Source organism: Eretmochelys imbricata, chromosome 10, assembly GCF_965152235.1.
Source record: "Eretmochelys imbricata isolate rEreImb1 chromosome 10, rEreImb1.hap1, whole genome shotgun sequence".
Taxonomy (NCBI): Eukaryota; Metazoa; Chordata; order Testudines; family Cheloniidae; genus Eretmochelys; species Eretmochelys imbricata.
The window spans coordinates 33184824-33211771 of NC_135581.1; the positions used below are offsets into that span (position 1 = coordinate 33184824).

At 42.5% G+C, this 26948-nt stretch overlaps 1 protein-coding gene across 1 annotated transcript in view; it reads right to left on the reverse strand.

The window, feature by feature from the left end:
* The window catches only part of LOC144270752 (CREB-binding protein-like), a 153471-nt gene that overhangs the window by 66720 nt on the left and 59803 nt on the right, over positions 1–26948 (reverse strand). The window contains 6 exon segments of the mRNA XM_077827416.1: positions 6169–6286; positions 6971–7117; positions 7744–7843; positions 8587–8829; positions 15682–15795; positions 16377–16626. Coding sequence (XP_077683542.1) covers positions 6169–6286; positions 6971–7117; positions 7744–7843; positions 8587–8829; positions 15682–15795; positions 16377–16626 — 972 coding nt within the window.

Below are 26948 nucleotides of genomic sequence, written 5' to 3' on the forward strand. Positions count from 1 at the left end.
CAATGTCACCTGAAAGTGAGAACAGGCATTCGCATGGCACTGTTGTAGCTGGCGTTGCAAGATATTTGTGTGCCAGATGCGCTAAAGATTCATATGCCTCTTCATGCTTCGGCCATCATTCCAGAGGACATGCTTCCATGCTGATGATGCTTGTTAAAAAAGTAACATGTTAATTAAATTTGTGACTGAACTCCTTGGGGGAGAATTGTATGTCTCCTGCTCTATTTTACCCACATTCTGCCATATATTTCATGTTATAGCTGTCTCGGATGATGACCCAGCACACGTTCATTTTAAGAACACTTCCACTGCAAATTTGAAAAAAATGCAAAGAAAATACCAATGTGAAATTTCTAAAGATAGCTACAGCACTGGACCCAAGGTTTAAGAATCTGAAGTGCCTTCCAAAACCTGAGAGGGATGAAGTGTGGAGCATGTTTTCAGAAGTCTTAAAAGAGCAACATTCTGATGCAGAAACTACAGAGCCCAAACCACCAAAAAAGAAAATCAACCTTCTACTGGTGGCATCTGACTCAGATGATGAAAATGAACATGCATTGGTCCTCACTGCTTTGGATTGTTATTGAGCAGAACCCGTCATCAGCATGGATGTATAACTCCTGGAATGGTGGTTGAAGCATCAGGGGACATATGAATCTTTAGCGCATCTGACATGTAGTGGCTACAACAGTGCCATGCAAACGCCTGTTCTCACTTTCAGGTGACATTGTAAACAAGAAGCAGGCAGCATTATCTCCTGCAAATGTAAATAAACTTGTTTGTCTGAACGATTGGCTGAACAAAAAGTAGGACTGAGTGGACTTGTAGGCTCTAAAGTTTTATACTGTTTTATTTTTGAATGCAGGGTTTTTTTGTACATAATTCTACATTTGTAAGTTCAACTTTCATGATAAAGAGACTGCTCTACAGTACTTGTACTAGGGAACTGAAAAATACTATTTCTTTTGTTGTTTACAGTGCAAACGTTTGTAATACAAATAAAGTGAGCACTATACACTCTGTATTCTGTGTTGTAATTGAAATCAATATATTTGAAAATGTAGAAAACATCCAAAATATTTAAATAAATGGTATTCTATTATTGTTTAATAGCGCAATACTTTTTTTAAATCACAATTAATCACAATTAATTTTTTTAATCACTTGACAGCCCTATTTATTCTGTATATTTTAAAATTTTGGGTGCGTTTTTGCTTATTTTATTTTATTTTTATTATATATGTACACAGTAGCCAACTTCTCATGGCACTGGTGGGTGCTCACGCCCCCCCCCGCCCACATTCTAACCTCTTCCCCCAAAGTCCACGCCCCCTCCCTGCCCCTATTGGACCCCTCCCCAAATCCCCACCCTGGCCCCGCCTCCTCCCCTGAGCACACCAAGTTCCCCCTCCTCCCTCCCAGATGTTTTGCAGCAGCAAGCGCTGGGAGGGAGGGGCGAAAAGTGGGCACGCAGCGCACTCGCGGAGAGGTGGGGGGGGGAGAGTCGGTGCCTATGTATATGAAAGAGCATGTGAGAAGGGGGAAGGCAGAAAGGGATTAACTAGAAAGAGAAACAAAGGAAAGGGGGGAGGGGAAAGAGCATGAAAGGTACGTGAAGGGAGGATAAAAGGAAATGACTGAAGGAAGGAACTTGAGCAGTCAAGTCAGCCAGCAGAGGGAAAAGAATGCTTAGAGTCACTGTAAAATGCAGTGTGATCACATCAACATCAAAAAGTATGTTTAATCTGTTTCTGAACTTAGGCCTACAATCTTGAGTCTCAGGCTGGCTCTGCCGTGGCAGCTTCTCCTTTCCCAGCTCCATATGGAGGTGGGAGATGTGGGGCTACATGAGGTATAACACCCCCCAAAGGGCGTTAGGGGTCTTCAAGACACAGTTTGGGTACAGAGTGTACATGGAAGGGGAGTGGGTTGCATCAGTTTGCAAAGGAGGTAACAAGGAAACTCCCTGACAAGGATATTCCTCCTCAGTCCACCACAGCAGCAAGTTTTGACTCCTCTTGAGCTATCCATATGTCAGGATAAGGATGATATAATTTTTTGCAGACAGCCCTACACAGATCTCAGACACAGACTGACATACAATATCACCTAGATGCAAAAAGGTATGAGGCCCAACTGCCACAAGGAAGAATTATATGCTTCGCCAACATTGTGATCTCAGATAATACTCATGGTATGGAATCTGTCCTTTGGAGAGAGGACCTTCAAGGATTCTCCCGGGGCTCCAATTAACTCCGTCTCTCATGGGTTGAAAGTAAATCTTATAGTCTATGAGAAGTCACAGGGACTGGAAGATTTTCTGAATCGGCAAAAGCTTTTTTGATAAGCCAAGGATCTAAATAAGGGTAGTCTTAAATATTTGAAGCAAACAGCCACCACAGGCAGAGATTTGTGGCTTTCTACAGAAATCAAAGTAACACAAACAATACTGCTGTGGGTAGTGGTAGTGGTTCCCCCAATCTTCCTTCCCTCTAAATCTGTAGATTCTTCCCAGGAGCTGGATGGACCGAGAAGGGGAAGTGGGCATCCTTCAAGTAGAGAACCTCAAACCAATCTTATGGACTTAAAGGTATAATAGAGACTAATGTCAACACATGGAACTTCAGTTTCTGGAATATTTTACCTCAGGTCCATTATGGGAGGTAGAATCATTTTGCTCTTTTGGGTATCAAAAAATAACTAGTGTAGAGCCCTTTTCCCCCCATATGGGTGAGGGACCAACTCTATCATTCCAATTTGGAGAAGTAAGAAGACTGCCCCACAGCACTTTCATTATAACAATTCCTGAAAAAGAATGTGTGGCAGAGAAGATGGGGGTCTAATGCCAGAGTGGAATAGGATGGCAAAATCTGTTCTTAGGACTCCACCACATTATTCTACTTCTGTTGTCGCGGAGTGGGATTGATGGTCCTCAAAGGAGAAAGGTAAAAATCCACAAGGAGGACAATAGAGAGTCCATTTTTTTTTTTTTTACTGGAACCAAATGCAGCAGATGAATTCCCCAATGGGACCTCTGGTAAGAATGCTTGGACCACTACCTGAAAAAAAGAGTGCATCTGAGTCGACATCTGGCCCAAAGGTTGGGAAGAGATGAGTGGATTTCTGTCTTATTGACAGAGTGTAGAGACTGTTAGGGGGCTTATTCTTTCACCCACTTACTTCCCTGGTTTTACCATATAGTCTGCAGTCAATCAGGTGTGTGGGTGGGGGAACAGGGAATAGGGGTAGGGAAATTGGAATCATGTTTTCCTAAAGGGGGAAATGGGAACAGGGACACAGGTAAGCCTCTGTGGTGTCAGAGCTGGGAAGGGGGACACTAAGGAAGGAAACTGGAATCATGCTTGCTGGAAGTTCACCCCAATAAACATTGAATTGTTTGCACCTTTGGACTTTGGGTATTGTTGCTCTCTGTTCGTGCAAGAAGGACCAGGGATGTAAGTGGGTGAAGGAATAAGCTCCCTAACAGAGACCAAGAGATCTGAGGTTTGCCTGGGAATCCTTCGTCTTCTGTCTCTATACTAAAAGACATCTGGATTCTCAAATGGAAAGTCTTCCATTTGTGTCTGACCAGTGGCTCTTTAGCTAAGAGCATCACAATCCTGCCATCGCACTGATCTGGCAGAAGCATTAAATGGATGTCCACAGTGTGTGTTTGGACACCATCTGCCACAAGACTTACACTGCATCTTGTTAGTGACTAGGATGTGGGCAGCCATGCCTAGTGGTTAGAGTAGGAGTCGGTAGCCGGGAATTGGAGCCCAGAGTCACAGCTGGAGTCAGAGGCCAGGCACCAGAACCAAGGGTCAGAGCCCATCAGAAGTCCGAGTACAGTGTACCTGAAGCGAAGCAAGGCTGGGACAAGGCAGGAGAAACACTGGGAACAAGCACGCACAAGAGCTATTGAAGCTGTGGGCAAATGCTCTGAGCAGCCAGTGCCCTTCTGCTGCTGGTGGTCTTAAGAGCATGTCTGTTGATGCCCTCAGCCAACTAGGTTGTTTGGACCCAGTGGCACTCAAACTGGCTAGTAACAGGTAACCAGACTAGCTGCAGGTCATCAGCAGGGAGCTGATCCAAGAAGTGCATCATTTCATCCCAGACAGGGAGCCCGTACTTTGCTATTACTTTCCTGGAAGCTGGCAATCCTCACCTGGAGTGTGGTTGAGGAATATCACACACACACATAGGTCATGTCCCAGGAGAACCAGCTGCTTAGCATCTTTCTCCTTACGCATGGGCTTAGGGACTTCAGTCTGGTAAGATTTTTCATTGATGGTTACCATTGCTGGACACATTTATGCTGCTTTGGCAGGCTTGAAGAAGTGGCTTTCACCCCATGCCCAATATTGAAACCAGATGCTCAGTACCTCAGTCGACCAGACTTTGAACCCATAAAAATCTGGATAGTTGCCTCAAACTACTAGTGGTGGGGGAATTCAGAGAAAGTGAGGAAGACTGAGTACCAGTCCTTGTTATGACCTTCTTCCAGGCACCACAGATAAGTATTGGTAACTGATATCACAGCATCTTATGAAGCACACAGATTAAAGCTAGCTTTCTTAGCCACCTCAGCCATGATTGTGATTGAGTCAATGCTCCCACAGAAATCCTAATAAGGCTGCAAACAGGGGAAGGGTAAGCAGCCTAACAGGGCTAGGATCCAGCAGAACGATGTCTTCAATGGCATGGACAGAGAAAAGCCTTTAAAAGTGTTCTTTAAAATTACTATTTACAAGTAAGAGAGGTCAAATGAAAGGGAAAAGGAAGGACAAAGCCAGCCACGGAACCATCAAGGATGCTGGGCTGCGCACTCCAAGCACAATGCACTTTCAAGCAGTCAGAAGAAACTGAAGTGCAGTTGGGCCTACCGCCAAAAATTAAAGTAGGGGGAGTGATCCCAGCAGACATGGCTTGTGGAAGCTTCTGAACTAGTTTGCTAGAGGGAGACATCCAAAGAGCGAGGATCCATTTCCACAGTTCTTGAAAGAAAATACTGGAACATTTTAGCACTACTTTGAGATATACAGGAAGTTCCTATGCACTTACATTTATTTAGAGCACTGGTTCTCAATCTTTTTGGGCTCAGAACCCATTTGTAAATGTTTATGGCCTGTCACAACCTAGTAAATAGTCTGCGGGTAGAGGTCCTGGGGCAGAGCCGTAACTTGACATTTTAGCTCCTGGGGCAAGTAAGCATAGTTGTGCTCCCTACCAGAGGAGGAACATGGTGGTGGGGTCACATGATCCCGATTTTTTGGTTGCATCCCTACAACCCAGACAGGATCGGTGGCTCATTGAGATGAGTCAGGGGGTGGAAGTAGCACTTCCTCCCCAAGCCCTGCCGTATGGGGCTGGCCTAAGCCATCCCTGGGGCTTTGTTGTCCCACCAACCTCACCCTGGTTATAACCATGCCCTGGGGTGGTTTTGGTAAGATCCTGCCCCTGGCGGGGGGGGGGGGGGTTTGAGTCCTGCCCAGAACTCACCCCACAAAGTGGTGGCTCCTATGCTGTGGGGCTGGCTGGGCTTGGCTCTCTGCTTGGGGTGTTGCAACCTTCAGGGTTGCGGTGCCGCTCAGGTTTGGCCCTGCCCCTTGACTGGACCAAACCTATGTGAGTGGAGCTGTCACCTGGCTCATGGGGTTGCAGCGCCACTCATTCAAATTTGGCCTACCTGGACTCCCATCATCATGATGGCTGGGACAAACCTGAGTGGTGCTGGGACCTCAGAGGTTGCAATGCCTGGCACAGGGAAGTGAGCCCAGCTAGCTCTGTGGGATAGGAGCCACAGGAGCTGTCACGTGACCCCTTGAAACATTCCGGCAACCTAATTTTGGGTCCCCACTCATAGGTTGAGAAACCCTGATTTAGTGGGCCTGCTTCCTCTCCACAGATAGGAAGATACTCCCAGTAGTGATCTGGTTTGGTGGATGAATGGGGTATGATAATTGGGACTGCAAAAACCACCTACGCAGTTGAATTTGTTAGGTTTTCTGCTATAAAACAAGGTAATATACACTGAAAGCACTGGGAGATTTTCTGCCATGTAGTGAAATGAAAAGAAAGGTTTTTAGCAGGTTTCATTGTACGTGTCAGTTTTAAAATATGAACAGTTCACTAAAGTGTAGCGAATGCCTGCAATGAGTAACATACCCTACTGTTAGCAGATTCATACATATCCCCTTCCACTTTCCTGGCATAAGCCACCAAGTTCTCCATGCGGCGATCCTTCAGTGCTGCTGGGTCAGGGGTGGGAAAGATGGCTTGGACACTACACGGAAAAAAATATATATAATCCATCTCTTTAAATGTACATTTAGAATTCTTTACAATTCTTAAAGTTTGTATACACATAACATATATTAACACTATTGAAGAGAGAGAGAACCACTGTCCAACCATTCCCCCACAATTATTTAAGTGAATTTAGTAATGGTGAAATGTGTTTAGACTGTCAATGCAAGTGAATGAAGTCCTTTATTTACAAAACAGGTACAGCAAGGGCGGAGGCAATGCATGTTTGCCAGCACTATCCTCAGAACCTGAAACCTGAGCTGGAGAGATAATAGGGTTAAGAAGGTAGCTCAGTCTCTAAGGCCATCTGCTGAGATTTCCTGCAGCGCACCAATCAGTGCAAACTGTGATGGTGGTTTTTACAGTGTGTACATTTCCCCAACAAGAACTGAACCAAGACCACCAAATCATGTAGGCCTTCAACTATCAGGTGCTCACTTTTCAGTTCCTATAATAATCCCCTTACCAATCTTTTGAGCCACCGAGTCCCAAGATACGGATACATCAAATTGCATTAGTTAGTGATATTTCAATTGGTTACATCAAAATCCACCGATTCGGTTCCCACAATTTCCCAACTCAGACACTTCCATACAGCAAGTCACTAAATCAAGGAATGTAAATATTTAGGAAAAAGTCTCCCATTATGGTAAATACTTACAGTTTATGGACTAAGTGATTGCGTAGGTCTTGAGTGACATGTTCATGCCATGCTTTTCTTACCCCTGTACTGGAAGGAGGTGCAGCTGTTGGCAACGAGCTGAGGTTTCCAACATTGCCAGAATTTGTGCCATCATTCATTAGTGGACTGAAATGGAAGGCGAACAAGGGAATGTTATAGCGTGGAACACAATTGCCCATTTCATATATGAAACAGAAGAATTATTTTTAAAACAATTTTCTTCACTCATAGCTACAGTTACAAAGATTTTAAAATGAAACTGTGAAGCCATCAAACTGCAATATAAAAAGGAACAAAATCATGGAATTTGAGGGCAGAAAAGGAAACTGCTTCCACTCCAGAGGTTTCATTGATGCTACTCGCCATTGGCAAGAGGCTCATTAATTTAATTCTTTTAAAACTGCTTAGGTGTTGTGAGATACTGGAACAAAGATGAAAGGACAGGCAATCTATGAGACACAGAATCACAGCTGTTAAGTATACAGAACAAGTACATAAAAGAATAAAATATTCTACTTTTGGAAATGCATTTCCAAGTCAAAAGTGTGAAGAAAAATTGTGTTGGGAGGTGTGCAGGTTTGAAATGGCAATGCGGGTGGGAGAGTGTGTGGCCAAAGAGTAGCATTCATTGTTACAACAGAAGATACAATGGCGATACAATCATATTGCAGAATGCATATTCTTCATTTAAAAACTTACACTCTATGCAAACAAATCTTTAACTTAGCAAGAATATAAAACATGTGCATTACTTTGTTGTCCCCAGGGATGTTGGAAGAGCAGTTTCTGAGATTAGACTAGCTTGCTGATCTGTTGTTATCCCTCCTTCAGAAAGGTTCATCTGGTTAGCTCCTTTGGGAAAAAAATGCAACAGAACTGGTATAGAAGGTTGCTTAGGTATACGTCAGAGTTTTGATAATAAATGTCAATTAAATGGCATTTTGGTCTTAGTTAAGAAACAAGAAATAAACATTTTTGTTACATCGGGTAAACACGTGTTCATGAACATCTAATTCTTGTGGCGTGTTTCCTTAAATAAACTACTCATAGATGGAAATTACAAATCCTATAATTTTTGGCACACCTGTTTTCATTATAAAAACTGACAGTTCAAATTCTAAACTCATGAGAACGGAGATGAGCTTACATAACCACAAGAGAGAACATAAGAGTACTGACAATTTATCCATCATATTAACTTAGTCTATCCAGTATCTGCTGAAGTGGAACAATCTTAAAATGAGTTATTTTCATGCTTTATTAAACAAGATAAAGTCCATAAGGAATTATGCCTAAATACAAACAGCACTGTGAGCAACAACAAAATCTGAGAGATGTTTAACTGCTAATCATACTTTTCCAAAAGTAGCTATCATTAGCTATATCTGGCATAAACAGAACCTCCTAATTTTCTAACAGATTGAACGAAACTATGCTTAAAGATAAAACTTTGTTTCACTACTCAGTCTAAACAAAAAACTCTTTATCTATATGCAATCATATCGGTATGCCTGAACTTTCCTCATTTTCTGGATTAGGCTGCAATTAAATTTATTATTACAGAACACATTTCTACTGCTATTTTCTTCACCTACCTAATGGATTTATGGTCCTCATTTGCTGGTGAGCTTGAGGCTGTGCAGGTTGTTGGCCTTGTACCTGTGGCTGCAACTGCGTCTGTGGCTGGTTGCCATACGGCAGTCCAAGAGCAGCATAGGCTCGCTGCATGGAGCTGGGATCAATCGGATTAGGATTACTTAATGAAGGAGTAGTCTGTTGGCCTGTTCCAACAGAGCCAATAGAATTCTGCATTCCACCAGCTGGAGACCCTAGAAGGGCTAAAAAGGAGATGGAGTGGGGGGGGTAAGGAGGTAAGAGGAAAAAGTCAAAATGAGATTGATACAGCAATAGAAGGCATCTTTTATGCAAGTAAATGAAACGTGCAACATTATATATTTAATTTTAGTTCAAATACTTGGGCTTCCCTGTCATCTGAAGAGCAAAACTAGAGAAACACAAGCTTCAATCCTACACAATATGAGCCTCTCTTGCCTTGAAGTACTGATTTTACGTTCAAGACCAAACCAGCTGCCTAATGCATGTACAGTCAAAGGAGAGGAGAGAGAAACTTCAAGCAGAAAAGCACATAATTATTATAATTCTTAAAAAAAAAAAAAAATCTACTGGCCCATTTCTTGGGTTAGAGCCAGTGTAAAGATGTCAATTGTGCTGGCAACCTAGCTTCTCGGTGTATCTGACAGAGTTATTCACTTTCCTTTCAAATGGATTCTTAAAGGAGACACAGGATTTGAGGGCAAATTCCGTCTTGTACACCATCCTGAATCTCACACTTCCAGGATCTCACACTGGATTCCGCTGGCATTTCTGCTCAAGGCAGATACTCACATGGCCTCCTCTAAGAAGCTTAGTCTGAGTCAGCTCTCCTGGGTGTAACAGATCTGAGTAGAAATGGATTTATGAATTGAGCACCAATCTGAAAGGTACCAGTCTCTTAAACCAATGACACATCCTATGTGGTTCTCCATGACAGATGTCAAACTCTCACATGAGGGCCGCTGTTTGAAGCCCACTGTCTTACTTTCTGCTGCTACAGGAGCACCCACATCAGTGCTGAGGGAACTCAATGGAGCCTAAAGAAAATTTAAACACCCAACAGAGGAAAACTAACACTGTTTTTAATAACAATTAACTATTTTACTGAAAAAGCAAAGCTTTCCCAAGGGGAAGAAAAGAAGAGGACTAACAGTCAAGCAATGGACATAATTTCTAGATTATTGCTAATGATGGTCAAGAGGAAGAGAGTGGTAGTTGGGGTTATACCCTTTTATATGTCCTGAGATAGTGGGACCACGCATGCAGTTTCAAAGGACAGTACTTCAAAAGTTCCAAGCTTATGGGCATGCTTATCAAAGCAGGTAAAACTTGAAGCAATAGTGTTCTTTTTCTTCATTTAAAAAGAACACTTCCACCCTATGTCCATGACACTTGCTCACAGTCCAAGTCTCCTCCTGGCTTCCAGTCCCAGTCTTCGTCCCTAAGCAGATCCAGCTTGTCCTCCCCACCACCTGGCTTCCAGACCCATAGTCCTTGCCCAACCAGTCCCATTCTCCACCCCCAGCTCTTAGTCCCAGCTTCATGCCCAAGCAATCCCAGACAACTCCTCATCCCTCCACTACATCCTCCCCACCAACTTCCAGTCACAGTTTCTCTCCCCAAACTCCAGTCCCACCCTTCTCTCCCTCACCCTCACTTTTGTCCCCTTTTCAGTTGAATCGGACCATTTCCTTCTCAGACATGATCCTTAGGTGCCAGCATGGGATCATTAAGAGTATAGGAAATACAGATTCTCTGCTCTCAGTTCTCGTGCCCGGCCCCACCCTGGCCCAGAGAAACTGGGAGCACTCATTACAGGTAAGTCTTCTTGTCCCCGCAGCCCTTGGCTGCGGCATGTGCAGTTGCTGTATGAGGATGACACTTGTGAATGCCAATCACATGTAGGAGCTGTGAGGGGATGAAGAGTGCTCAGTTGCTCTGTAGTGATGGCGTATGCGAGGCTGGGCAGCACTAGGAGTAGTGAGAGGCTCATGTAGGCTTAGTGAGTACAGAATCTTGAGATTTAACTGCTAAAAATCAAAGAAGTCTCTGCTGAGACTGTGAATTGCAATTTTTCATAGGTTCTTAAACTAGTCCAAATCTGCATAAATTTGCAAGGGACAGAAGTCATCTTTTTGACATCCCCTTGCCAAATTAAGTCCCTACTTGAAAGCATTGGGGGCACCAGACATGTCCAAAGGTCAAGATTTTTGTTTTTTGTTTTTTAAATATGGGCACAGCAATGCATTTTCCCCTACCTTCATTCTTGGACATTTCTTAACCATTTAATCTGAAATTTTCCAAAAAGAGTTCAAGCTGATGGCAGACACTTGGCATGGAAAACTTTAGTCCAAATGGATAAAAGTTTTTCAAGGTATAAGCAACTGAAAACAGGATCTTATAAGAGGAAGTGTTATACAACCTTAATAATAGGTGGTGCTACCTCTAATAATAAAAATAAGTACTTAAGATTACATTTATATCAAGGATGTAGCTGAGATCAGACACATACATTCCTTGTAGAAAATCCAAACATTCAGAGACTTAAGTAAAATACCCTAAAAAGATATAGCTCAACACCACTCATTTGATAAGCACGTGAGGCACTGGATTCTTGCCACAATGCAGAGGGCTCCAGAAATGAAAAAGTTTACACGTGCACAGGTGTAAATATTTTAGAAAAATCTGCTACAGTGGATCTTGAAGATCTTGGCAATTGGGTTGGAGGCTAGGTAGATGCATTTGTCCCAGGAGTGAGAAAGGTTAATGAAATGGAGTGGCTGGCTGGAACATGAGTTACTACAGGGTATAAGAAGATTTCAGAACCTTGGGGATTGGCAAGTGTGAGGTGGTTGTTACCGGGGGGGTGGGGGGGTGGGGCTTCCACCAGATCTTCCTACGTTTTGTGCTCTTTCCCCGAAGCTGCCCCTTCCCTATCTTTAAAAGATAGTTCTGAAGACCAACATGCATCTGTGCTGTATCTTTATATAGCACCTCTGCTTCAGAATGACCCTCTAGAACTCAAAGGGAGTTTGAAGTGTTCCAGATACCAGTGAGGTGTGACTGATCTAGCATGCTCCAAAATTTGGAAAGCATTAGAAACATTGGGAAGCACAGACTCAACAATTCAGAAGGTGGAGCCACATAAAAGCCGAGCACAGATGCAACAGGGATTCAAAGTTCAAATTTTAAGATAGGCAATGGACGAGGGCTACAGATTCTAGTGCTCTCATGGCTTGCCAGATGGCTATCCTGAAACATTATCCTGTTTGCATCACAACTTGATAGAGAAGTAAATGTTACTGCTCTTTCCATTCCTTTCTTTTTCATTTTTTTCCCATCATTTTCTGCCATGGACATTTTTAACAATTATTGGAAATGTTACAAGCCATCACATTTAAAAGCAAGCATAATTTAATTTGGGATGTTGTGAACCAGCACACCAATGTTTGTTTACATCCTCATGTGTCATGTTGCTAATGTGCCAATTTTCAGATGCACCCCATTAATGTAATATTAGAATTCAGGTAAATTAAGAGGGCCTAAAGCGTGAGACAGGTGCACCTTAGTGTTCTCAATCAAAATAAATAAAATGTAAATGTTCACAAACTTAATTTTCTTAAGCTTAGTACAAGCCATGAGAAGTCATCCATACATGCATTTCAGATTAAAGAATTTTGCACATCAGGGCACTGCTAGGCAGTAAGTGCTAATGGTGAGTAGTGCTGAATTGAGGAAAAGAAGGTGGGATTTGAGATTTGCATTGCCTTCCCCTTCCAAGAAAAGATGGCAAATTCTGCAGTTACCCTCCACCTTTCTGTTGTATCCAAGCCAAAACATCTTACTCAGAGATCTAACAACAAAGACTGCTTTTTACATAAAATTTATTTTAATTCAAGTGCTTTTACTGGTTTCATAAATCATACAAATGACAAAACAATAAACGTATGAACAATGCAAAGACAAGTGTTCTGCAATGACTTAAATTAGAAGATCACCATAACAACACCTGCATTACGACTGCTAGAAACTCTGTAGTTAACAACTTGAGAGCAAATGCACCGAATGGATTTCTCACCGGAACTGATCAGACATTAAAACTGCTATTTTTTAAAATTAAAACTACCAGCAAATGTCTCAAAAATCAGTTATTACAGAAATTAACCACTAGCAATTAGCCATGCCTAAAAGAAAGGGAGACCAGGGAGGAGATTGATAAACAAGTAAAAGTCAGCATAAAGGGGCTATTTATATTCTTCAAAACTCATTAATTTAGATTATCTATTCATAAGAATGGCCATACTGGGTCAGAACAATCATCCATCTCGCCCACTAACCAGTCTGCCAACAGTGACCAATACCAGGTGCTTCAGAGGGAATGAACAGAACAGGCAATTATGGAGTGATCCACACCTTGTCATCCACTCCGAACTTCTGGCAGTCAGGGGCTAGGGACACCCAGAGCACAGTGTTGCAACCACGACCATCTTGGCTAATAGCCATTGATCTATCTATCCTCCTTGACCTTATCTTTTTACTAGCTCTTTTTGAACCCTGTTATTATTTTGGCCTTCACAACAACCCCTGGCAACAAGTTCTACAGGTTGACTATGCATTGTGAGAAGAAGTATTTCCTTTTGTTTGTTTTAAACCTGCTGCCTATTAATTTCATTGGGTGACCCCTGCTTCTTGTGTTATATGAAGGGGTAAATAACACTTCCCTATTCACTTTCTCCACCCCACTCATGATTTTATAGACCTCAATCATACCCCCCCCCTTAGTCTCCTCTTTTCCAAGCTGAATAGTCCCAGCCTTTTTAACCTCTCCAGCTGTTCCAATCCCCTCAACATTTTTGTTGCCATTCTCTGTATCTTTTCCCAATTCTAATATATCTTTGAGATGAGGTGACCAGAGCTATATGCAATATTCAAGATGTGGGAATACCATGGATTTATATGGTGACATGATGATATTTTCTCTCTTATTATCTATCCCTTTCCTAATGGTTCCTAATATTCTGTTAGCTTGTTTGACTGCTGCTGCACATAGAACAGACGTGTTATTCACAATCACACCAAGATCTTTTTCTTGAGTGTATTACATTGTCCAATGGGCATTATTTTGCATTTATCAATATTGAATTTCATCTACCATTTTGTTGCCCAGTCACCCAGTTGTGTGAGATCCCTTTGTAACTCTTCGCAGTCTGCTTTGGACTTAACTATCTTGAGTAATTTTGTATCATCTGCAAACTTTGCCACCTCACTATTCACCTCTTTTTCCAGATCATTTATGAATATGTTGAACAGCACTGGCCCCACTACAGATTCCTGGGGGACCCCACTATTTACCTCTCTCCATTCTAAAAACTATTTATTCCTACCCTTTGCATCCTATCTTTTAACCAGTTATGATCCATGAGAGGTCCTTCCCCATTGTCCCATGTCTGCTTACTTTGCTTAAGGGCCTTCGGTGAGGGAACTTGTCAAAGGCTTTCTGAAAGTCCAAGTACGATATATCCACTGAATCACCCTTGTCCACAGGTTTGTTGACCCCTTCAAAGAATTCTAATAGATTGGTGAGGCATGATTTCCCTTTACAAAAGCCATGTTGACTCTTCCCCAACAAATTGTGTTAAATCTTTGTGCCTGATCATTCCGTTCTTTACTGTAGTTTCAACCAATTTGCCTCGTACTGAAGTTCGGCTTACCAGCACATAATTGCTAGGATTGCCTTTGGAGCCTTTTAAAAAAATTGGTGACACATTAGCTATTCTCCACTTATCTGATACCAGAGGCTGATTTAAGTGATAGGTTACATACCACAGTTGTTAGTTCTGCAATTTCATATTTGAGCTACTTTAGACCTCTTGGGTGAATGCCATCTGGTCCTGGTGACTTACTACTGTTTAATTTATCAGTATGTTCCAAATCTGAATCACTTGCGCAGGAATTTTTCAACCTAAGCTAACCTAACCATAAGAAAATGGTAGAATCACGTTTTTGGTAGCTTCTTTCCAGTCTTAACTCCCTTTGTCTTTGGTGAAACTCTTCCACCTCTTTCTTACATGGCTTATTAGCTTGCCTCACTTTCCTTGCGGTCTCAACCTAAACCAGAAGTAGAACTCTTTCAGAACACAACTACTCAAATTTGCAGTTCTGCCCTGACCCTCAGTTATTTCCCACCACCTCCCCCGATGACTTAAGACTTTTCTTTTATCTCCTTTTCAAATTTACTTTTGTGTGATATCATTTAACAGACTGTAGCATCCACACTGTTAGATCTTCTGTCTCAGTTTATTTTAATCCTGCCCAGCAATCCTTTAAAACCCACCAATATAATTTCAACAGTTATCTACTTCGAGGACAAAAGAACACAAATGGACCAGAAGTTGAAAAAATAAATATTACCTAACCGTAATATTAAGCTATTATGCTGGAGTTCACAAGAAGGCTTACGGGAATTTCAGCCATTCATTCCTTTTCTTTAGGGTTAAATATACAGTGCAATGCAGTTCTACTTATTCTTACAATTAATCACTGGGACACATGCATCACACCTTCCTCTCCACAAACCTGTTTCCATTTATGCAAATTTGTTTGTCCTACATTGATCAATGGCACCCTTGGTTAAGAACCAGACTTGAAATTATTTCTGATATTATGAAAGATAGGAAAGAATCTTAAATCTTCTCTAGAGCCATCTGTGGGCAAATAACGAATTGCACAATTTATGGCTATAATAACTAGACCCACTAATAATTTGACTGACCTATCTTAATACAAAATGACAGCTAGAAATTGTCTTGTCTTGGCAAAATGGATGTTGTCTTTCTGGACTGGGAATTTCCCTTTGTCATGAATCAGGTATTAAAAGTAATAATTTGAATATAATGATCAAAAAAGGGGACTGCCCAAATGTATTTTTTTATAACAGAATACCACATACAGCAAATGAGTTTATCAAACCACTATAATTCAAAGTCCTTCATAGTACTGTATATTTGATTCAGTTTGTTTTACCTATGTTATTCTAATGTTTGTACAGTAGATGATAAGTAGAAATGATCACTTACGTTGTTGGTTTCTTTTGTCACTGGCATTTTTCAAAGGGAGGCACACAGGACAATCATGCCGAGTACAATTCTTCCAGTGAGAGATGATTTGTCGTGAAGATGCACAATGAGCAACTATCAAAAAAGTGAAGCAATAAAATTTAGGTGTAAGTCTGGTTTTATGGCTTTGAATAAACTCATTCCATTTCCATTATCCTCAATTTTCTTTACTAAAGAGTGCTACAAACACCAAAATCTCAAATACAACTAAACAAAATGTCAGGACTTGACAAATAATGACCATCTCTTTCTCTGGAGAGTACATTAATAAAGATGCTGCTCTGACATGAAGGAACTAGTTCAACAACAATCTAATGGCTTTCACATGCTAAGCTAGTAGAGATCAGGTATGCTGCACATGTGACATGCTTGATCTGTGATGGGAGAAATGAAACATGCTACTCTTTCAGGAGTAAAACAGTATTAATAGTGACCTTGAAAGATTAAATGTTTTATTCTTTCTGCTAAGAACAACTGTATGATGGTGGCAACAAGGGGAAGGGAAAAAAGGCAAAAAGGTGTAGCAGCTATTTAAAGAAAGGAACTTCTATGCCGGGGAAAAAGTCACTGTCAGCTGGCAAAAAACAGGAGAGAAAAAAACTCACTGGAGAGTAGTAAAGAACTCGTCTATTGACCTTCTGGCAATTTGCTCTTACCTTGACAGGCTTTCCCAGCTTGACAATGTGTCATGTGATTGAGGACGTTCTTCATGGTTCGACAGTGTGGGAGAGCACAGGCTCGCACCTCTCCATTTGCTTGCTCTCGTCTCTGACATTTGTGGGCATGAAGCAGCAGAACCAATTGCTGCTGAATCAGTTTGCGTTTCTCAGGATCTGCTGTTGGTCCAGCTGCCATTGCTTGTGTTGGTACAATTCCCACCTGCTGTACCTGGGTTTGCATCTGTGGCTATGAAAAAACATTTTGTTTTCATGTGTTATTGAGTAAATTCCACATAAATGTAACTGAGAACAGCATTAATGTGTAAGATATTGAAACAGTGTCACCTGTTTTAATCTTATAGTCATAATCTTAAGAATTAAAAGTAGTTTGAAAATCACAAGACAATTCACAAACTATTCCGGTGTGACAGGCGATAAGTACCTAAAACCAACATTTATAAATACCTAAACATGTCAGTATTTAATTTTTAGGGATGAGAGTTTCTCTCTCTAGAGGAGGCGTTCCCAAACTTGTTCCGCCGCTTGTGCTGGGAAAGCCCCTGGTGGGCTGGGCCGGGCCGGTTTGTTTACCTGCCGTGTCCGCAGGTTTGGCCCATCGCCGCTCCCAGCGGCCACGGTTTGCTGCTCCAGGCAAATGGAAGCTGCTGGAAGCGGCGGCCAGTATGTCCCTCGGCCCACACTGCTTCCAGCAGCTCCCACTGGCCTGGAGCAGCGAACCGCGGCCACTGGGAGCGGCAATGGGCCAAACCTGCGAACGTAGCAGGTAAACAAACTGGCCCAGCCCGCCAGGGCCTTTTCCTGCACAAGTGGCGGAACAAGTTGGGGAACCACCACTCTAGACTGATTCTCAGGAAGTTTGCCTTCACTTCTTGGAAGGAAAATTTTTTTTTTTTTTTTTTTTTAAAGAGAAAGATCCCTTTGGAACTTTCTGTTGAATAAAGGAAGATTTTAGCAAGATTTTAATAAAGGGTACCAAAAATATGACCAATTTATTAAACGGCCATCATGATTTCAATGACAGAAGAGTGTGCTCAGAACTTGGAAACTAGACAGTTAATTAAGAGTCTAAATATAGATTTAGTCAGCCGTTTTCAAAAGTCAGATTATTCCTATCTTGATAACAGATTTAGCCAATCTGGAAAAGGATGCTGTTGCTAGATTCTTTATAGTGAAAAGTATTTCTGCCTCTACTGTTCGAACTTTGGTGCCTTCATCTTCAGCGGAGACAGCATCCAGTATCTACTTTCAAATGGCAATCTTAGTATCTAATAAAAAGAACGAGGAGTACTTGTGGCATCTTAGAGACTAACAAATTTATTTGGGCATAAGTTTTCGTGAACTAAACCTGATGAAGTGGGTTTAGCCCACGAAAGCTTATGCCCAAATAAATTTGTTAGTCTCTAAGATGCCACAAGTACTCCTCGTTCTTTTTGCTGACACAGACTAACACGGCTACCACTCTGAAACTTATTAGTATCTAATGGCATTACAAATGTACAGGAGGCCATGTGGCTAAAGAAAAACAGACCCACACTGTTGCTCAAGGTCTGTGAGTCTCTTATCAAACTGTTCATAGCATGGAATCTGTCTGCAGGGAAACAGGAACTTGTTGCAGTCGAATCCACAGTCACCACTATAAACTCTGGGTATAGATGGAAAAGTCTATTCTGACTCCCATGTAGCTCATAGATTCCAAGGATGCCAAGAAGTGGAGCAAGGATAAGGTTGCCAACTAAACTTCCAGCTGGCATCTGCCTGTTTGAAGCCAGTGGTCCAAGTGCAGGAAGATGGTGTAGCCATTTTATCTCATGTGTGCTACTAACACTAAGACAACAACGTTCGTGAAGACCCTGGATGCTGTTGCCAGCCTGAACTGAAGTACTTTGAACTGGCAGTGTTCTTGTCCTACCAGAAACCTCAGGAATCCTTTGAGGGATGGGTAAGTGGGTCCATTTGACAGGAACCATTTTTCATGTCAAGGGCTGCAAACTATGTGTCCTTCTACAAGGAGAATTACTGATGCCAGTATAGCCACGCAGAATTTTAGTTTGAGAACAAAAATTATGTCAAGCATAGGCCTCCATCCTCCCTTTTTCCTGGGAACTATGAAATAGAGTAAAACCCTTCCCCTTGATGCTGATATGGCACTTCCTCTATAGCTCCTAATTCAAGGAAAAATTATATCTCCTGCTAAAGGGTCTCCTCGTGAGACTGGTCCCTGAAGAGAGACAGGGAAGGTGATTTTGGAGGAGGTGGGTAAACAAACTTGATTGTGTAGTCAAACTGAATGGTATCTAGGACCCACAGGTCCACTGTTATAGCCCTCCAGTTAAGGGCAATGTACGCTACACAGCCACCAAAGTGGACTCCAGAAACAGGTGGGAATGGCCTCATAAGGTTGCAACTCTCCAGCAGCCCATCAAAAATAGCTTTTAGCAGGTGGATGAGGTTGGGTGGCTATCATGAAGGTGGCTAGTTCGGCACACCTTGTCATCTGCACTTTGATGCTTGTGTGGTGGTTCATATTCTCAATGGCGATAGAAAGGCTGTGAAAGGAGTCTTTGCTTATACACCTGTTTATGATGCTGCTTCTTTGGGGCTCATGAATGCCCAGGAAGAGGAGGGCTGTCCTGGAGTCTTTAAGTGAGTACAAAGACTTGTCTGTTTTCTTACTGAAAAGACCGGTTTAATGAAATGGCAAGTCCTCAATGGTGTTCTGAATCTCCCTGGGGAACCCCAAAGAGTGAAATCACAATACACTACATTACTACTGTGGTATCAGCCGTGTTCACAGCTAAAATCTTATTGCAAGCTGCATAAAGACTGCCTTCCTTAACAAGGGTTTGGAATTGGGCCCTGTCCCCTCCTGGGGGAGTGTGTCTTTGAACTCAGGAACTTCAAGTTGTTCATAAAGTCATATTTTGCAAACAGGGACTGGTAGTTAGAGATCCCGAGAATTGGATGCTAGTGGATGTGTATACCTTCCTCCTCAGAAGATCAGGCGTTTCACTCCCTTGTCCACAGGGATGGCTTTAGGCTGTTGCTACCTGGATTCTTCTGTGGCTGCTTGTACTATTAGGGAGTTGGGGGCAGGGAAGGTGAACAAGCGTTCTTCCCCTTTTGCAGGCACAAAAGTAATGTTTCTCAGCCCTTTTAAGGGTAGAGGTATGTTACCAGGGTATGCTACACCACTCTATAATTGCCTACGAGAAGGACAACGTGACACTTGGTACAGTGCACAGATCCAAGCTGTGATGCATAAAGATTCCAAGGACTCAAATAGGGCCTGTATGAAGGCTTGAATACTGGTTTGGTGTGAGGGAAGACACTAGGTACCTGTGATCCCTTGGAAAGTGATCCCGCTTGCATGGAGGATGGGTCCAGGAAACTCTCACAACCCTGTCTAGACTAACCTCTCTGGGAGATGGTAGTTTGTCCTACCTAGTTTGTCAGCCAACAAGAAGGCTGGATCTGACTCCATCATAGGTACTACTGGTGCCAGTGGAAGGAAACTCTGGCTCATGGATGGAGAAGGGGAATAAATTCTTCTTTCTGAGATGGTATCCCCTTCTGGCATTAAAATGTCCCTCTGAAGTACCAGGCCTAAAAACAGTAGAGAGTCAGGGTCTGGAAGGTTGAAAATATCCTCTGAGTAGCATTTGTCTCAGTATGTCCTGGAGTACAAGGGGTCACAGTTATTGGTTCTGTTTGATACAGTGCCTCAATAGACTTAGTGGTTGGCAGAGCCTACCATTGGACAAAGAGTGCTGTCTGCTGCTCTTGGTCCATACCGGAGGATGTTGGCGGCTTGTGAGAGGCCACGGTCGCCACTACTGTCAACAGTGGTGGTAGTTCCATTGGAGCCTTGCTCCTGCATGCATTCCCTTCATGGTCAGGAGGCTTAGGGAGACTTAAGTCCTTGGGACCTGCATGTGAAGACTCAACTGACTTGGAAGGGCTCGGAAAGGGATCCTTTCTCTTGGAAACAGACTTAGAGAGGAATTTGTTTTTATATTGGTCACATTGCCCCTTTACTCTTATGAGAAGTCCAAGATAACGGGTAGATTTATCTGATCCGGCCTCTGCTCCAGAACTCATGCTTGGAGGTACACTGCGTGAGGACTGTAGCTGTCGTATAGGGGCATCTCACTGGCATGGACCTGACTGGGGTCTCATGGCTTTCTCCAGGAGGTACCTCCTCAGTCAGAGCTCTCGTCCCTCTCAGGTCTGAGGTGGGAAGGAGTGAAAGATACTCCACTTAGCGGAGATATGCACCTCCCCAAAGCAGTAAAGGCAGTCCTGGTGGTAGTCACTGACTGAGAAGGAGCAAGAACACGAGACGGATTTTAAATCATCTGATTCTGGGTAAAGTCCTACTCTCAAAAGGGAAGACAGAGAGGGTCCCTGAGGTGGGGAAAAACAAAGCGACACTAACTATAAGAATACTACAAAAACACTAACAAATTATATACAATTATATTTAGAGAGATTAAGACAATGCGAGAATAGCTCCGGGCTGAGGATTCAGACTCAGGCCACACAGCAGTGAAAAGGAACTGGAGAGATGGTCGATCCGCACCTTCCCTTATAACCTCAGTGCTGAGCACAACGAAATCCAACATGCAGGTGTGGACCAATGGATACTACTTGCAAGATTTTCTGGTCTTAGGTGCATGGTGCACATGCATACCCATTTGTGGAATACACACTGGGACCAGCACTCCAAGGAAATTCCACGTTTCCCTCCCTACTCCTACTTGATATTCCCATTTGTACACCTAAGAATCACATTAGTCCTCTTAGTCACAACTTTCCATTGGCGGCTTTTGTTCAGTTGGTTATGATAGTCAGGGTTACACATTGCTTAATTTCACTGCATGACAGAAAATTGAATTACTGGGAAGATATTTTGTTAAATTATATCTCCCTTAAAATACTACTAAAAATTGAGCTGAGCCGCAGAAAGTTTTTGTAGACATCATCCAAAATTATTAGAGCTCTTTATATACTCCTCTACAGGCAGAGTCAAAGCCTCTCAATTTCATCATTTCTTCTATCCAAATCACTACATTATGCAAAACCAAGAGAATCAACTGAGTTTACTGAGAGTGAGCATAGAAGAACACGCAAGATCAAATGCTGAGATTCAGCAGACTAAGTTTGCCATAAAACATTCTGACAAACTGTTAAGTTAGAAGGAGAAGAGCTGCTCCAATTCACGTTAGAGAAAACAACTGAGAAAGATGAGGACTGGATGGTTATATTAGCTTCTTAAGTAATATTCTTGAACTCCATCTGCTGGTCAGAAGAGTAATTGTAAAATCTAAACTTGTATTTGCAATGTACAGTAGCCAAACCCTTGGGCATATCAATCATTGTCTGAACAGTCCACTGAGAACACTATAGATGCATCTGTGCTTTCCTTGAAGAAAATACTCTTAAGCCTTGATTCATGCAGAAATGGATGCACTAAAAAAATTGGGTCAACCTAATAGAAAAAACTTAAAAAGGCACTCTCTCACTCAGTCTCATAGCCTATGTGCCTGCATGCACTGGGGTTTGCAAAAGAGTCTGACAAATAAAGGGTGGTCACAAAAACTCTTGTAGCTCAGTTGCATTGTGCTGTGAATGCCACAACGTGCAGAATGTTGCTTAATTCCTTCATTTAATAATATAGGGTGGTATCACACCTCAATATCCCCAATAAAAAAAAAGAGAGAGAGTCTGATGCTTGATCCACCCTTACAACTCTAAAACAAGACAGACTAAAATCATGCTAAATCTCAAAGGTCTATCAGCATGATTGCAGCATCCTTTGAAGTTGAGGGAATCTCCTTTCTTCCATAAAAAGAAAAGGAGTACTTGTGGCACCTTAGAGGCTAACAAATTTATTAGAGCATAAGCTTTCGTGAGCTACAGCTGACTTCATTGGATGCATATATTTTTTCCACTGTATGTATCCGATGAAGTGAGCTGTAGCTCACGAAAGCTTACGCTCTAATAAATTTGTTAGTCTCTACGGTGCCACAAGTACTCCTTTTCTTTTTACGGATACAGACTAACACGGCTGCTACTCTGACTCCTTTCTTCCAGTAACCATTCAACACAGAAATCCCTGTACTGAAAGCAATACTTTCTGTGACAGTCATGAGACGCTTCACGCTCTCCTTCTAGGGCTCTGGGTACTCTGAGATAGCTCTCACTGCTGGAATCTACATGGTGTGCTGAGAAGTTATACAACGCTTATATCAGTTAATTACAGCTGGTTATCCCCCCAACATTTCTGAAAAAGAGCTCTTAAGGAGATACTTTTTGTTCCTTACATGCAAATTGATATTTTCATAATATACATCTCTAGCAATCCAGTGCCTTTATTGAGAACAATGGACGTAGCTCCCATATCCACTACTCAGATAATGTTTGGACCCAGGAAGAAAAAAAGTTCCTTAGATTGTCCTGATGCTAAGACTCTGTGCCTAGACCCTTTTACCCTAAGGCTGACCATTTAAAATGCAAAGGGTCTCCTCCTTGTTACCTCTTTGGTACTGAAAGGAGTTAACCTTGATAAAGTTTGCTTTCTTCCTCAAGTGGCTTCACCCTGTTAGGATATAGATATTCAGGACTGTCTGTAAAGGCCTATACTCTACGAATTTAGGTGTATTCTTATCACTTGGCTAGTTAGAGGTATAAAAGAAAGAATCAAAATCACTGTCTGCCAGTGTAAGGTCCTTCTCTTACTGTGACAGTCTGAGGCCCTGTTCTTAGGTTAAGGCCTTTGGCTAAGCAACAGAGGCAGCCATAAGCTGGGAAGCGACTAGTCACATCCTCACATTCCAAACTAGTCACATTGGAATAAAGGTGCTATTGGGCTGTTAGGAATACAATCCTGCCCTGATAGTGCCTATCACCTCCAGAGAAAGGGAAGTGCCTAGAAGATGTAAAAGGAAACTTAGTTTAATAGCATCCTGTCTGGCAAGAACTCACTTATCAATAGCTGGGATGTGAAATCCTCACTTCTGTATTGTTTTGTCATTATATAGTTCCCACTTTGCCATTGTTTGTCTGTATAATCTCTGTCTGGTTCTGATTGTTTCTGTCTGCTGTATAATTAATTTTGCTTGGTGTAAACTAATTAAGGTTGTGGGATATAATTGGTTACATAATCATGTTACAATATGTTAGGATTGGTTAGTTAAATTTCAGTAGAATGATTGTTAAGGTATAGCTAAGTATATTACTATATAAATTAGGAACAAACAGGAAGTAAGTTAGGATTCGAAAATAAGGAAAAAGGAACTTGGATTTAAGCTTGCTGGAAGTTCACCCCAATAAACATTGAATTGTTTGCACCTTCGGACTTCGGGTGTTGTTGCTCTCTGTTCATGTGAGAAGGACCAGGGAAGTGGGAGAGTGAAGGAATAAGCTCTCTAACACACCCCTTTTTCCTGAACAGCAGTCTGTAGTCTCCCTGGATTCATTCCTGTTGGATTTCACCCTGGGGCTATCTAGGCCTCTTCTAAGGTAGGCTTCGGAGGCGATGCAATAATCCCTAATCCTTCAAAGAACCACTTTCACCATCAAAAGAAAGCTGTCTTTTAAGGGCACAGTTATTAACCTGAATTTGGAGGTCTGGGCTGTGGATCTAAAGGTTCTAACCCTGCTGAAGTTATGATGATTCCACATGAAGGAATTTGTTTTTTTTAAAGCTAGGAAATTACACACAAAACTACATTAAAAGGACATTAAGGTTGCAAAATCAAGTGCTCAAAAATTAGGAAATGCCAGTATTACGGTTTCCTGTGCCACATTAATTTGCTCCCTTATGCGTATGCATCATGACAGTCTTTAGCTACATGATAACATACTACTATTTCCACAGGATTCCTGTTTCAATCAGTTTACAGGACAGACCACGCTCTGAGAAATCAAGGTTGTACAGTGAATGAGGCTGTTGCTTGTAGGACTCCTGACTTATTTGTTGCAGAAGTTTCAAGATATGTAGTGAATGAAGAAAGAGAAAGGATGGTCTCATAGTTACGGCAACTGAATGCCTGCCTTAAGAACTATATTCTACCCCTATCTCTGCCACAGTTCCTGTGTGATACTAGGACAGTCACTTAAAGTGGAGGTTACTTGCCGTAACTGGTGGTTCTTCAAAATGTGGAATTCAGATAGGGACCACACATGTGGGTATGCGCATGTGCACCATGTGCCCAAATCTAGAAATTCTTCAAAGCAGTGTCCGTAGGCCCACACATGCGCAGGAGCTCTCCTTGTGCTCCCAACCAAGGGTAGAAGAGGCAGTGCGGGTTGATGCCCCTCCAGTTCCTCTTCTTACCGTAAATCCAACAGCATCCAAAGGAGATGGGACAAAGGGTGGGCAGCAGAATACAGATAGGGACCACATATCTCAAAGAAGCTACATTAGAGTAAGTAACCTCCACTTCTTTGAGTGCTACCTACTTATGTGTGTTCCATATGGGAGTTACCAGCAAGCACTGTTCAGACTGGAGGTGGGTGGGAGGAAGAAGGTAGCAAAGATGCTTGCAATACTTCCGATCCCATCGCTGTCTGAGAAATGCACTTCTGCTCCCATCTGCAATTGAGGCATGAACTAGAGTGTAGTATGTTGCAAACATGGGGATAGAACTCCAGGTAGCTTCCTTGCAGCAGGACGTCAGATACAAGCTGCTTCCACCTCATGCCTGCTTGCATGGAATGAGTTGTGACAGCCACAGGGGAAGGAATTTTTGCTATCTTGTAGAACTCCAAGATGCATCCCGAAACCCACTTAGAAATCTCTGGGAGATTCTGGCTTGCCCATGCCATCTCTTTGCTATGGCAATAAAAAGTTTCAAGTAATTTCCTAATAAGTTTGGTTCATTTCAGGGCATACCAGACATCAAGGGAGCGTGGTCTCTTCTCTTCAGAAGTGTGGGGTTTTGGGAACAATACAGGTAAGTATCATTTCATTGGAGGTGGAACTCAAACAATCTTGGGGAGAAATCCAGGATGCAGTTGGAGAGAAATCTTTTCTTTGTGAAACACTGTATAAGGAGGACCTGCCATGATGGCTCCAAGCTCACTGACCCTCCTAGCAGAAAGGATAGCCACAAAAAGCCACCCTCATAGACAGGTGGGTCCTGGCATATGTTGCCATGGGTTCAAAGGGTGGACCTGAGAGTGTTCACAGGACAAGGTTAAAGGTCCCACTGATGTGTAGGTTTAAGCACTAGTGAGAAGGTCCTGATCAGGCCTTTCATAAATTGTGCTGAAGCAGGGTGAGTAAAGATGGACCATCCTTCCACTGGAGGGAGGAAGACACTAATCACTGCTATGTGTACTTGCTGAGAACTAATAGTGATCCCTGAAGTCCTCAGGGACAAGAGATAGTTTAGGACAACTGGGATGCTTAAGGTATCTACAGAATGTTGGTGCAGTTGAGTCCAGACCAATAAAAGTCTCTCCATTTGGCCAGGTAGCAGGTTCTAGTAGAATCCTTTCTACTTTGGTGAAGGATCTCCTCAACAGGGGCCAAGCATGAGAATTCTATTTCCAACGCCCATCCAAACACCAGGCCATGAGGTGGTGTGAGCCCAGACTGGGTTGCTTAATTTTCCCCCCATCCTGGATTAGGAGATCAGGGAATGAGCAGACTCTGACTGGTGGGTGGGTGGGCAGGCAGACGTCTTTAGAAGTTCCATGAACCAGAGCTGTCTGGGCCAGTAGGCTGCTAGGAGAATGATACCAGTTCTGTCGTGACATATCTTCCCCATGACTTGCAGAAGTAGGGAAATGGGAGGAAAGGCATATCTGAGGCCATTTGTCCAAGGCAACAGAAGAGCATTGCCTTGGGAGTCACAACCCATGGCTCCTCCGGAACAAAATAGGGGGAACTTTCTGTTAGTTTGGAATGCAAATATTGGAGTACTCCACCGGGTAAGTATTTCACTTATGATTGTCATGAACCTCCCACTCACAGTCTGCCAAGAAGCTTCTGCTTAGTCTGTCTGTAAGGGAGTTGTGAATACTGGGGATATAGGTGGCCTGTATCATGACGCGCTTTCTGATGCACCAGTTCCAAAGTCTGACAGCTTCCAGGCAGAAGAAATGAGATTTTGCTCCTCCCTGTTCATTGATATAGACCACCATGGTGATACCGTCCAACATTATCCGTACATGGAATACGCATATGAGTGGAAGGGAGCCTTTGGATGCAAGGCAGACTGCCCTCATTTCCAGTATGTTTATACGTAGCCTGCTCTCTCGTGAGGTCCAATTCCAATCAATTTATTTTATAATTATGTGGCAAAAATAAGAAAGTAAGCACTTTTTCAGTAATAGTGTGCTGTAACACTTCTCAGAGTAACAGCCGTGTTAGTCTGTATTCGCAAAAAGAAAAGGAGTACTTGTGGCACCTCTCTAAGGTGCCACAAGTACTCCTTTTCTTTTTGTAACACTTCTGTATTTTTATGTCTGATTTTGTAAGCAAGTAGTTTTTCAGGGAGGTGAAACTTGGTATATGCAAAACAAATCAGACTCCTGAAA